The sequence below is a fragment of the Hippocampus comes genome, unplaced genomic scaffold, assembly GCF_001891065.2.
Source record: "Hippocampus comes isolate QL1 unplaced genomic scaffold, H_comes_QL1_v1.1 scaffold156, whole genome shotgun sequence".
Taxonomy (NCBI): Eukaryota; Metazoa; Chordata; class Actinopteri; order Syngnathiformes; family Syngnathidae; genus Hippocampus; species Hippocampus comes.
Window position 1 is genome coordinate 6620007 of NW_017805744.1, and position 13898 is coordinate 6633904.

Consider the following 13898-nt stretch of genomic DNA (forward strand, 5'->3'; position numbering starts at 1 on the left):
GTGTGCGTGTGTGTGTGTGTGTGTGTGTGTGTGTGTGTATATACTGCTCTGACATCACTGCTGACGTCACCGCAGCCACTTCACGGTGACTCCCTTGTGACTGAAGGCCTGACAGCCTCCCACGCTTGCCTCATCAACTCCTCTGTTCCGCCCACCTCTTGCTTTATCTCCCCTTCCCCACTCACTGTCCTTGTCTTATTGTTCCCTCCTCAACTCTATTTTCTCTTGTGGCCACCCGTCCACTATCTTGAGCCATTTATTTCACCAGCCTTTTTCTTTTGTTTCTTTAAACATCCGCATCAGCCACCGCCCTCCCTGTCCTACGTCATGCTCTCCTGCACCCAACAGGCTGTCTGTCCCTGTCTCTATGGAAACCCCGAGTGGACAAGAGCGGCTCAGGGGTCTGTGAGATGCTGGTATAGAGCCTCAAAGATCACACACGTTTCCTCTCTCCCACAGAGCCACACAGCCTTGTGCAAGCCTACGTTGGGAGTAAATAGTTGGCGAATGAAACCTGCGATCACACTCGAGGCCCCCGAAGGCATTCTCGCCTGTTAAGTCTCTTTGAGTACAACCTGTAAAAGAGCACATCCTGATCTGAAACCTTTGCCTCTTCCTTGCATATACACATTGTTGACTCGGCTCTATTGCATTAATGTGAATGAGCAGATCCCATCACTTCTGACGAACAGTTGATTTATGTGTTTTTTTTTTGTTTTTTTTTTTTAAAGATCCTCAAACAGGCACAGTTTCCCACCTTTAGTTTGGTCTCCATGGCGCCATCTTGATGTGACTGTTGTGCTTAAGTGGAACATTGTCGCACCAAATCATGGCTAACGATGAGTTACACAATGCCTTGTTGTGGGAAAAAAAGGGTCAGTGTCAAACAGTAAAAGAATCGAAAAGTGACTTTTTTCAATTTGTCTGAGCTGCATATAAAATAATTTCTCACCATATTTGAACTGTTTTTTTTTTTTTAAGTTCCCCTTTATTTATTAAAAGGTACATGAATAAACTACAACAAACAAGTACATTTAAGAAGACTTCAAAACAGGCAGGAGTGACGGGGTCAACATTGAAACACGGAAACTGCAACCCAGGTCCAGACCCACCCCGTTAACACCCCCAGTGCGGGGTGCGGTAAGATAAAGACTCTTATTTCTTTCAATTAGGCACTTGATTTCCCTGCCCAACCATCTTTGGTCATGGTTTCTGTCACTTTAAATTAGATCCAAACTGCTTTGAAATTGTTATGGAATTACAGTGTATCATGTAGATCGTGAATGCTGATTCACTGTGAGACGAGTCAGTCGTTCAAAGGCAATTGCTTCTACCTCATCCATTCTTGTGACGCAAAGATGGTTATAATTTGACCACCTTTGTCATGTAAACTAAATCGTCAAGTACGTCACATGACTACATAAAGTATTCCACAAAAAGGAAAAAAAGAAAAGGAATCCGGCACATTTTCTCACAGTTTACCTGAAAATGACGGATTGTTTATTCACACACAACATACTGTAACCGGTATGCTGTACAGTCTGTTACAAAGGCATTGTGAACAACCAGCAGGATGACCGTTGAGTATAGTCTTGGAAAGTCTTGCAAAAATAGAGAAATTTCAATTGACTTAAAAGCCTTTGCATTGTGTCATATATGTACGCTATGTCGAGTTGCTCATGCATTATCTGGTTTCCCATCAATTTTACAATATGCGTGGTGTTCATATGTCTGCATGCACGAAAGAACATATCACTTCACAAATTGAAAAATCCATCGTTGTACACGTCTTCAAAATGAACTCTTCAGTACATGAAAACAACATTTACATTAAACCGTCTTGGGAACATAGTCACACAGCATTTGGCAGTGAGAGAACAGTCCGATGTAGTCCATGCACAATATATATCACAGGCAAGGTCCAAATTCTAAACAAACCCAATCAGAACAACACAGTAGTAGGAACAGGAAAAGGACATATCGGAATCCAAGAATCTGGAAGTATGTTTGCATGTCTGAGAAGGTCAGAAACTCATCTTTGGTCCCAGGTATCTCAAACGGTTATCACTCATGGGCGCACAGTATTTTTAGGAATGATACCAAATATCTCCCCTCCCCCCTCCCCAAAATCATGACTAATAATCTTGTTTTAACTTTAGAGGACCACTGGAAGTACAGCCCCCAGGTACTCACTGAAAAGTCTGTGAGAGGCCAAAGCTACTTCCATTCTCCAGCTCTTAGCTCATAACAGGTAGGTTTTTTTCCTTTGCTGCGTGTTTTGTGTACCTATTCAGGCACATTTTCTTCACAGTTAAACTAGTCCCGTTTGTGTGTGCATGTGCAAGGGGTATGGTTGGTAAAGGAGAGTTGATCCCCCTTGGGGGATGTAGTAGCTGCAGTAACTGGGTTCCGTCAGGTAGGGGCTGTTGTGCTCAGCAAGGTATGGAGCAGGCTGATAGAAGCATGTGACATGATCTGTGTTCGGGATAATGTTCTGCTCCCCGAGAACTTTCAGTGCCAGCACCGTGATCATGTTGAGAGTCTGGCGCCTCTCATGGCCCATCAGACACACCGTGCTGTCATCCACCACGCGGCGTAGTGTCATTAGGTACTGATACTTGCTTCTCTCCTCTCCAATGAAGTGATTCTTCAAGTAGGACAGGATCTTCCTCTGCTGCTCTTGCACGTCGGGGAAATCAATGAAAAAGCGTGAGCACATGTAACGTTCCAGTGTCTTTATTTGAGTTTCACTGGCCGGTCGATAGTCCCTGACCAGGAGGTTGCTGTATTTCAACAAGCCGCCACCTCGAATCTCTTCAGGATTCCTTGTAGCGATTAAGCGGTAGCGCAGGTGATCCATGGCGGCCTCAAAGTCACCATACATGCTCTCGGCCAGGACCTCGACAGCAGGGACACAGCCCGCTTCTTGAGGAGCTGCGATCTGCTCAGACACGTCTGCATTTGTTTTTGGGGCCTCTTTGCTCTCAGGCGCCGAGCTAAATGCATCATTTGTGTTTGGAGGGGCAGCTTCGCTTGGGTCTGCACACTGGGGCAGCGCATGTGAGGTTGCACTTGGTAGTGTGATCGGAAAAGAGACAGGCTCTGGAACCTGAGTCAACAAAGAAACATAAGTCTGCTCTCTTTTATCCTCCAGTTGCAAGACAGAAGCTGGGTGCAGGGTAGAAGGCTCGACAATCTGTTCTTCACTGTCTGAGTTGTCAATCAGAGACCCAGCGTCTGAGGATATCTGAAACGCGGGATCCTCTGATTCCACTGGAGGAGTGAAGCAGAGGAGGGGAGGGCTGAGGCACGGAGAAGGAGGAGTTAGACAGACAGGGGGAGGGCTGAGGCTGAGCATAGGAGGGGTGAGATAAGGAGGGGAGCTGATGCAGGACGATGTAGGGCTGAAGCCGAGGGAAGGAGAACTGTAACTGGTGGCGGAACCGGCAGTGTGCAGCGTCGAAGACGAGAGGCAGTGAGAGGGGGGTGTCAAGCATGGGGGTGGGCTGAGGCTTGGGGGCGAAGGGGTGTAGCAGGGAGGTGAGAAACTGAGTACAGGAGGCGGGAGGCATGAAACTAGCGGGGTGACACTGCGCGAAGAGGAAGGTGATTGGGGCGGAGGGGTCTTTTGTAGAGGTGAGGATTTTTCGCTGCTGCCACTTGGCTTATCAATGTTGTTCTCCTCCTCCTCATTGCTTTCAGATTCTTGGGTATTTGAGTGACATTTATCACTATGTGAAACTAGCGACTTCAGGCTATCGGGAGATTCGTTTTGTTTCACTTGCAAAGTAGTATTTTCGGTGGAAGACTGCCTTTGATCAGCTAGTCTGTCCTCACGGGTTTGAATGTCCGTTCCGCACAAACACTCTGTGATTAACTCAGAAGATTTTGGATCCAGAGGTTCAGCGGAAATGGAATCTGGGGCGGGATCAGGAGTGAAGCGGAAGTCCAGATTTGATGACAGGTTGCTGTTTGGACTGTTTTCGATCCCAGGGACTGTCATCATCGAGAGTGTGACTCTTGTGGGGTCTGAACCAGTAGCCGTAACAAGACTGGGCCCAAGTCTTAGTTTACCATGAAGATCAGGTTCAGGGCTTGAGGAAGAGTTTGGATCTAAACTGGAATCTGATATGGAGTCACTCTCAAAGGCTGGCACAGGGTCAGGCATGGAGGCAACCTTCCTGCACATCCTACGCGGAGGTTTAGGAGATGAGTGCTTAAGCACCACCATATGAGAGAGTCTTTCTGAAACTTTACAAGAAGGTGGACAGAATGCCTTTTCGTCAGTAACAAGGCTGGGTGGTGCAAGTGTGTCCTGAGTGTCTGCCATGCTGTCAACTCTGTCACGTGATTTTTCAATCTGTGCGCTGTGTGTTTCTACAGCGCTGTTGGGTGAAAGCGGTGTGGCGGCGATGGAAGAAACACACCCATCAGCCTGTGTGCGCTCCGTCTTTTCTTCCGGTGTGAAATTTTTTTTTGATGGATGACTTTTTCCTATGTCCCCTTGAAGCTCTGCATTAATCAGTACATCAATTTGATCTTTTTTTCCGCTCTTTAAGGTGTTGTCTGCCCTTAGATGAGAAGATGTGTCAACATCTGGGTTACACAACCATCGTGTTTCATCTTTCTCACGCTCATCTAAACTTTTTGAGGTCTCGGTGTTCTCGGATGATTCTCTGCTGTCGCAGTTATTTGTCAGTCTTACGGACTCTGTCGGCGTTGGCTGTGTGGTCTTTGTCAGTCCAGTTGTTTTCTCCGTGAGTACTTCCTGTTTATCACAAGGTGCATCGTGATTTGAAAATACTGGTTCCAAGTGCGCTGAGCATTCAGTTGAGTCTGAGGGCTGCATCGCGTCGTTGAGTTTATATTCCGCCACATCGGTCTCAGTGGTTGGTTTCTCTCCTGCGATCATTTTTAAAGATGCATGCCCAGGGAGTTTGGGTTCATTCAAGTTTTCTTGGTGCTCATTTAGCTCTGTGGGTGTTTTTTCTTTGTTATTGTCTTCCTGTGTGGAATGTTTTGTTGATTGCATTGTATCTTCTTTTCCATGCATGTCATCCTTCTGTTCAGTGTTGGTAATATGAGCCCCTTCTTCTAAAAGGGATGCATTTTTAAATTTCGATTTTTCAGTTCCTGCAGCGCTACCCTGCTTAAGCAGAGAAGAACCATCTTTGTTCTCTACCTCTTGGTCCTTCGGTGTAACATTATGCTTGTGCAGTGACTCCTGCAGATAGGATTCAAGAAGACGATCCAAAATGATTTGGAAGGAATCAACGCTGAACTCAAACTGCCTCCTCAGCATGCTTACAAATTTGAGCTCCAGGTTTTTGCCACTGTTGTTGGACAAGGAGATGAGGCTCCAGCGGTCCTGCTCATTAAAGACTTTGACCATCTTTTGGACATAGGCCTCTTTCATTGTTGCACTGCTGATCCTCTCTCTGTTGACCCCTGCTGGCAGGCAGTCCAGCAAGCAACCAAGTACTGACTCTTTGATCACCTGTGGGAGAAGGGAACAAATATGACAAGGACTATAAATAATGACTGCAATATTGCTCGCAATATGAGACTTTGGCTTCAGGTGTAATCCAGTTATAAATATTAAAACCAATTCAGTCTGCCTTTGGAATAAATTGTAACGGAATTAGTTTAGATTCAAATTATTTCTGTCAGAATGAAAAGCACAAAAATCGATACTGCAGTATTGGTAGCGAGGGTCGCTGGACTAAATGGAAATAATAGCACACGTTATTGAGCTGGCTGTTTCTTTTCTGTTAAAACTTACCTGGAACTCCTCTTGACTGGGCAGCTCCACTCCAAAAATAATATCCAGGTCTTTGTAGCTCATTTTGTTGTCTTGGACCAGAACATGGCTTGCCGTGGAGCCATTGAGGCGCACGTCTCTAACGATGATGCCTTGCTTCCGCAGACTAGCCCGTACAGCGATGATGATGTCTCGAGGACGGAGTTCCAGGGTTGGAAAGTTCCCGCGGCCGTGGATGGGAACAATGTCTGACAAAACCTGATGGAGAACTGCCACTTGCTCAGGCTTCAGGCTGTGGAACCGCTGACTGGATTTCATTTCAGACATGCTGATGCCTTAAAAGAGGGAAAACAAATAATTGACATGAGAGTTTATTCATATTTAATCCAACAATGGTCGAACTCCCCCGCCCCCCCCCCCCCCCCCCACCCCACCCCCCGCCACTCGCGCAGAGCTCCGGCCCACACTCGCCTAGCGCTCCCTGCTCCCCGAGGGACAGCTGTGCGCTTACATACATGGCGAGAGATAGAGTGGGAGAGCATCGCTGCCACGGCCAGTCTGATGCCTGCTAGTCACAGCTTGGCTGACAGCTTTTCCACAATGCTAATATAACTGCTGTGTTGACAAACTGACACATGGTCATTCATGAAGCTTTTCCTTGCAGAAACATTCTCTGCTGCAACCTGATCGCAGCAAATGAAGAAGTGTTTCACTGGGATAATTGAATCTGAAATGCATAATGCACTTTGCCCGTATCCAATGAAACGGGGACTTTATTAACACTCCCTTTCAGTCTGAAACATTATATGAATAAAGCTATAAGCCATGTTTATTTGATAGCTGTACTTGGCATACATGATAATGAAAGCCAACACTAAAACTAATAACGGGCATCTGTTGTGACAGCCAAAGTATTTATCATTTGGTTGTTTCCACAAGCAGTGTAAGGGTTAAGCTGGATGAGTCACTGCCGGCAGACTTCATTAATCACACCAACGTCACAAATTAAGGACACACATCTGTTTTCATGTCTGTGTGCACGCCACACAGCATGCTCATTTACATATTTTACTCACAATAATTCCTGCATGCGTGTGAGCCACAACAAGCTTTTCCATAATCCCTTTAGAAACAGAGCAAATCAGTTCAGAGTTTGAGATCAGATTGCTCATTTTGGTTTGGTGATACAGATAGTTGCACATATGGACTTAACACTCAGTCGTGGGAAATTTGCCTCACATTTAAATTAAGCATATTACATTTGTCAACAGCTGTGTCACAAGACGCAGCGCGTGCCTGTGGGAAAATGTTCAGGGAACGAGTGATACATCGCAGCCTACTGTGATCTGCTGTTTGTTTTCACCAATGCTTGTCAGTCATTGCTACAGCTGAATACAGCTGATTGCTGTGATTTGTCAATATTCGAAGGCAAATAACAGGATACTAATGAACAATAATAGGTTGGACTCTGACCGTCATTTGTCAGACTTCAGAGTCTGTAACAACCACAATCAACAGTCCACAGACTTGATCAAGCTTGCAATCCATCTTGTAGTTTGAGTAAATCTGAATCACCAATTTTCTTTTGTACACAATAAGTCCTTCATTGCACTCTTACTGGAAAGTGACAAAAACAAAATACAATGGAAGTGCCAATTAGGTTACCAAGAAGCCCTTCAGTCTGGAAAACACATGCACAAAGGCAAAGCTCACAACCCTTGATGTTGACACTGGCCATAAAAACAATCAAAGAGCCACTGCAGGATCCTTATACAGTTGGCCCCTTTGTCTCTCTCTCTCTCTCTCTCTCTCTCTCTCTCTCTCTCTCTCTCTCTCTCTCTCTCTCTCTCTCTCTCTCTCTCTCTCTCCCCCTCTCTCTCTCTCTCTCTCTTTCTCCCCCGTCACACTCTTCTGCAAACTTGCAGCCCGAGTGACTCATCCAGGCGTATCAGCTCAGCTCACATATAATGCTTGGATTTGGTACACAGAACTCGATTTACAATAAAAGTCTGAGGAATAGTGTCCTCTCCACTTTGATTTTCTGAAGCTCACGTGGTCAGTGCAAAGCACCCAAGAGGACATGATTACAATAATTACTCTCTCAAACTTGACCAATTTTGTTGAATATTCTCTTTACTTTTCTTTTTTTTTCCCCTGTCTTTTTTTGTAACGAAAGTACATAGTGTTTACTCATGAATTAACACCACTAAACAAGACGTACGTGGGAATACTTGTTTCGTTTGTCGTATTCTTGACGTTTCATGTTATGTGGTCTATTGTGTTCTTGTTATTTGATGTGAAATATTCCGTAAAGCACTTTGTTGCACCTACAGCTGTTGTGAAAGCGCTTCATAAAAAAAGATGTATTGTACCTTATTGTATTATATAGTTTCAGAGTATGTCATGACCGAACACTCCAAATGAGCCAGAGTTTTCCTTGGTTTGATTCGATCATGTAAGCCTTATAAAGTGAGATGCTAGGGAAAGGTAATTAAAGACTTGTCAGGATGAGGAGAAGTGGCACTTTGGGGGGTTCGGATTAACTTCACATCAATGATTCATGTAGCAGAAATGAACAGACCGATCTGAAAGCGCTGACATGGTCTTACCTGTTGCTGAGGCAGAGCGACTGGCTCCTCTTCCCGCAACCGGGATCAAACCTCGTGGAACCACCGCGATTCACGTCGAGTTGGTCTGAGAGTCTTGTTTTTTATTTGGAAGTCTGGAACCACGTTGGCGAGGCTCGCTACTGCTGCTGCTTCTGCTGCTTCTGCATGCGGCTCTGTCCCTGACCAGACATGTGAGGCTGCTCCACTTCACCCGGGCGCTGTCCACGAGACGCTGGGTGCTGAAATGAATACTCCACTCAGTCCTCGCACTCTTGTTTTCTTCTCCGGGTGCCCGGAGCGTAACGCAGTTTCCATGGCGACCTGCCGTCATTCACTTATGGCTGTGCGTGTGTGTATGTGTGCGTGTGTGAGCGCGCGCGCGTTTGTGTGAGTGTGTGTGCGCGATGAAGCTGACAAGAGTTTCATGTATCGAACACAGGTCACAACAGGCGTCACCAAACATGTCGGAAAGGAATTCTATTTAGAACGAACGGAAAGGTGGACTAAAAATGTAATTAAGTGTAGAAGCATATGATTGTTTCTGCAGCATATGATTGTTTCTGCATGGTAAAAACACTCGGTACCGTACAAAGTCAGTGAGTTTTGCCTCGCAGGTGGCTCAACATTTCGTAACCGAGAGGGCAGCTGAGCTAGTGATTAAAGGCAATACAACAGTTGAAAACATTTACCCCCTCGCCTACAGACAGCATTGATATCCGGTGTCCACGCTGAGTACACAGCTATGAGTCATCCGTGCTGCTCCCTTCCTTGACCCATCCGTTAATCCCACCCAAATCGGCCAGAGCACGAAGGCGTACGGATTTTTCTCAACCACAAATTGTTTTTCTTTTTTAAATCGTTAGCTTTATGACCCAGTGCGATCTCGGCGTTTTCTTGTGTCTAAATGTGCATTGAAAAACAATTAGCGTGTCGGCAAACGGTGGGGAAGATGTTGCATACGGGGTGCGTCACAAACAAGTGACAAAACACACAAGGGAAACATTGAGATAAATGGCGCGGACCTTTGTGGAAAATGTCAAATTACTCCTTCACAAGAGCAGAGTGCATGAATTACGTCACTAGACGTTCCCCGCAACCTAGCGATTCCGCGTACAAACTATTTTTAATCTGGGCTGAACTTGTTTGCTACGGACACACGCGCCTGTCTACTAGGGGAACAGTCGTGACGTAGGAGGCGCGGTCACGCGATGCAAAATCGTGACCGTTCTGATGAGGAGGAGGAGAAGCCAGAGGCACCGAGCAGCTTGTCTTCAAAGGATGAAGCCGTCTCAGGATAGTTCCTCCCTCATCGCAAGGCGAATTTACGTTTTCCAAGGAACATTGAATAGGGATTATAAACAGTCTCGATTTTTAATAAATCATCATTATGTCCGCCACGGAATTGTTTGTTCTTTGCCATGGCACGTTATAAGAGCGTACACTGACTAATTCCAAGAGGAAATACAACGCCGTTCCTCGATTTGGACTTGCATACAGCACGTTCTTGGCTCCCACAGAGGTGGATTACGCCCCGAAACAAAACTGAGCGACCCCCACCCAAAAAAAAAAAAAAATCATGGAATAATTCATTCAGTATTTTCATCACACTTAAATCATTCTGTAATGCCCTTCAGTGTCGCCAAGGATGCACACAGTCGCTGATGCAATCTGTTGGCACTTTTTCATGAGCAAAACGGCTGCTGATGGCCACAACTCCCGTTTACGGTCCACACTCAGACTGCCTTTCCGAGCCAATCTCCCCCTCCTGGCTCATCCCCTCTCAAGTGGCCCCGCCCTCACACGCACAAAGAACAATGAACAGATACTGTATGACAATACTTAGCTTCGAATTTATGTGTTTAGATTTCTTAAAATCAACATAAATCTGTAAGTTTCAAAACTAATTAAAGTGAATCAGTTCAAATGTAAGGCTCACTGTGGATTAACCAAGATTTATTTAGTTAAAATTGATGGTTTACAATGTAAATCAAATCAAATCAAATATTTATGGACACTTTACATAAATATTTCATACATTATAGGTTTACGGATACTCAACTCAACTCAGCTGTATTTATCGAGCACTTTCAAACAGCCATTGCTGCATACAAAGTGCTGTACATGGAGCAACTATCATTTATACAACAATAAAGCAATAAATCAGTAACAAAGACGGTAGAAAGCACCAAACAGTAGAACTAAGATCAAGTCTGAGTCATGCTGAGTCAAATGCCAAAGAATACAAGTGAGTTTTGAGGCGGGTTTAATAGATGGGCAGCGAGGGGGCTTGACGAATGTTCAGTGGGAGGTCATTCCAAAGATAGAACATATTGTGTTCATATCCTTGGGATTTATCAAAGAAACCATGCATGTCATACGAGAAAATGTATCTAAGATGCTCATTTACTCATTCGCTTCTAGTTTAGCCATGAACACTCTCATGCTTGTGATATTTTCAGAGGTTGAAGTGGGCATACATTGAGATGTCCACATGAATTTTAGTGTAGTTTTTGGAAATTGTTTGGAATGCACAACCATTTTGAATGGACAAATACTGTCTGGTTCCTCCTGTACCTCCTGCCAAAACATGTGAAGAGGGAGGGAGGCGTGGCTGGGTTGCTGACTAGAGGAAGGAGCGTTTTGAGAGTAGCTAGTTGTTTGATTGATTTCTCCAAAACAATTTGATAAAATTGAAAATGCAAGCTAATTTCAAATTTTGAAAAAAAAAAAAAAAAGCATACATTGAACTAAATAGTGGACAATTGAGCATCCCAGCTGGAAGATCTCTTAATTTTCCAAGTCAATCATTGAAGTGATCATTGGAAACTACCAGTAAATTCCTTTGTGTGGTCCTTCCCATCGCTTTTGTTTTGCTTAATTATTCGAGTTGCTTGAGAAAATCACACCTAGCAAATAAGTCAACAATAGCATTAGGCTCACTTTGTCCCTGCTCGCCGTCATCAGATGCATGTTATGTCACAAGACAAGACTAAAATCACTACAATGTCATTTTTATTTCTGACATCAATTTTGATTACAGGACTATACAATACATGCCCATGTTTGCATCATTCCTGTGGTCCTTAAAAAAAAAAAAAAAAGCAGATTTGAAACTAATGATGGCATTATCACTCTTAATTATTATTGGGAGTACCCTGTAAACCGCATGCAAAATGTTGCATATCACTGGCGCTGGGCAGGAACTTCCCATCTCCAAAACTACTTTTCATGTTTGTTGTGCTCTGAACATTGCATTGTCACAGAGATTTCTTTTTAAAAAAGCACATCTGAGCAAATCTGTCCATCAGTGGTTTCGGTCTAAAATTCGTGTATATTTTCTGTTTACTGCATGAAGGGGTTTCTCTTTGATTTGTGTTGGAACATTTGATTGAATAAAACAATTGACATCCTAAACTGCTTGTTTCAAGGTGTGTTTTTGGATTTAGATGAACTACAGTATTACCTTCCCCAAATACGTAAAAGTTCATTACAAACATACTTTTTTTTTTTTTTGTAGCCATAGTAGTTTGAAGTGAATATACTCACTTATTCCCTTTCGTTGAGTAATTAATTCTGGAATATAATTAGAAATATTTCCCAAAATAAATTATTTAAATGAACACAATTGAAGCTGATGCGAATTGTTACCTTGCATTTATTGGGTAGATTCTATATGTATGTATGTATGTATGTATGTATGTATGTATGTATGTATGTATGTATGTCTGCGAGGGGGGTTTTCCCTGATTTTCAAGGACTGAAGATGAAAAATGAAATTAAAGCCAGATTTTAAATCGGCATCACAATCACCATATTTAATCATTGTTACTCAAGGTACATCTGCTCAAACAGTCATAAAGATAGCCTCAGAAATCAGCATGGTACTAGTTAGTAACAGCACCGTATCGTGAGCCTCACTCGTAGCTTTCGTCAGATAACGATCGTTCAGGATGCTGATGGTTATTAAGTGTGCTTATTGCAAAAGTAAAGAACAATACAGTGTAGATTCGAGCTCAAAGTTGACTTGACCTTCGAAAACCTCAGTAATGTTCAAATATTTGGGAAAAGTAAAGCAATCCAAGCAAGTCAAGGTAAAAAGTGACACCCAGTGGACGAACGTCCACATAACATTGGCTTTTCCATCGTGGTCTATTCATCAATTCATTTTCTTTCTTGTCCTGTCTTGTGAGCTGGAGTTTATCTCAGCTGACTGGGCAAAAGGCAGGGTACACCCTGCTTGGAGTGATCACCGATCCTTTTTAAGGCACATATCATCAAACAACCACTCAGTCACTTTTACACTTGTGGTCAATTTGCAGTGTTCGGTTAAGAGAAGACTAACATGTAAACACTGCGTTCATTTCCTCATCAGTAATCAGATTTTTTTGTTTGTTTGTTTATGTGTTAGGAGCATAGGAGAAGTTGCAGCTACAGCAGTTGTCGGAATGATGTTAAGTTTGCATTCTACCTTCCAGGTGCCTGTGAGCAAGGCACTAAAACACTTTGGATTGGTCACCAGTTGTGCAATTTTGAGTTTTCATTTTAGCTTACCATGAATGCTTTGGGAGCATGTGAGGAAAAGCCACTTTTGAACTGTCAATTCTATACTAATCAAAAATTAATGACCATACTTTAAAAGGAAAAAAAAAACTCACTCACTTTAAATGTATTTCTTGCAATTTTGGAATCCCTGTTTTGGAGGTTATGGACATTGGGGTTACACTGGAAAGCATTGAAACATATGACATTGGTAAAAGATAAGAACTTCCCAAAAAAAAAATTGCAGCAGAATTTAGCTGAAACTATTGGCGGCACTTTCCTCATCTAGATTGACATGCACTGGAAATTTGAACACATTCCTCCATCTCTGAAATCCATCCACTGAGTTTTATTTTTGGAGAGTGTGGATCCAACTGACAAGCTGATCATTTATTACACTTGGATGACTGTCTGATTATTGTTTTGTTTTCCTGTAGCAATAACCGCATTTAAGTTTGTTTAAAGGGTTTTGCATGGCATTCATTGTACAGCTGTATTTTTTTTTAAAGAATGCAGATGGACACGAGTCTTCCTTTTTCCATTGTACCCCTCCTCCCCCACTCTGCCAACAGGGAACAGATGAGAGGTCAAAGGTGTCACCTGTAGAGGAAGCGGTCTACTGCTGCTTGCATGCCATTGCCTTATTACACACATACGTAATTCACTACATCTCAGGGGGGAGGTGAGACTCAGATGGGAGCCATTACAGGTGCTATCAAAGCAGGCCCAAATATCTATACATGAACATACCCGCAGCACCGTGGTTGATGCGAGTCCACCGGAGTGACACTCCGCCACCTTTGACCCTTTTTTGTCCTTCCTAATTATCATCAGCTCATACTTAACTGCATCCACAATCATCATCAGTGGCCCCAAAGTGAAACAAATCTCCATTTTACCGTTGAGGCACTTTGATGCGTGAGGTGACTGGTGAGTTTGCACACACACACACACACACACACACACACACACACACACACACACACACA

At 43.7% G+C, this 13898-nt stretch overlaps 1 protein-coding gene across 1 annotated transcript; it reads right to left on the reverse strand.

Moving 5' to 3' along the window:
- Positions 1-986: 986 nt before the first annotated feature.
- On the reverse strand, positions 987-9044 carry tent5d (terminal nucleotidyltransferase 5D). The gene is made up of 3 exons (XM_019884429.1): positions 8371-9044; positions 5783-6096; positions 987-5497 (listed from the first exon to the last, which is right to left on the reverse strand). The coding sequence occupies exons 2-3, from the start codon at positions 6086-6088 to the stop codon at positions 2312-2314; spliced, it is 3492 nt and encodes a 1163-aa protein (XP_019739988.1). The 5' UTR covers positions 6089-6096; positions 8371-9044; the 3' UTR covers positions 987-2311.
- Positions 9045-13898: the final 4854 nt, after the last annotated feature.

Coding starts and splice junctions, on each gene's coding strand:
- tent5d (XM_019884429.1), bottom strand. CDS start 6,088: ATGTCTGAAATGAAATCCAGTCAGCGGTTCCACAGCCTGAAGCCTGAG. Junction 5,498..5,782: donor CCAGTCAAGAGGAGTTCCAG/GTAAGTTTTAAC, acceptor CTTCTCCCACAG/GTGATCAAAGAGTCAGTACT.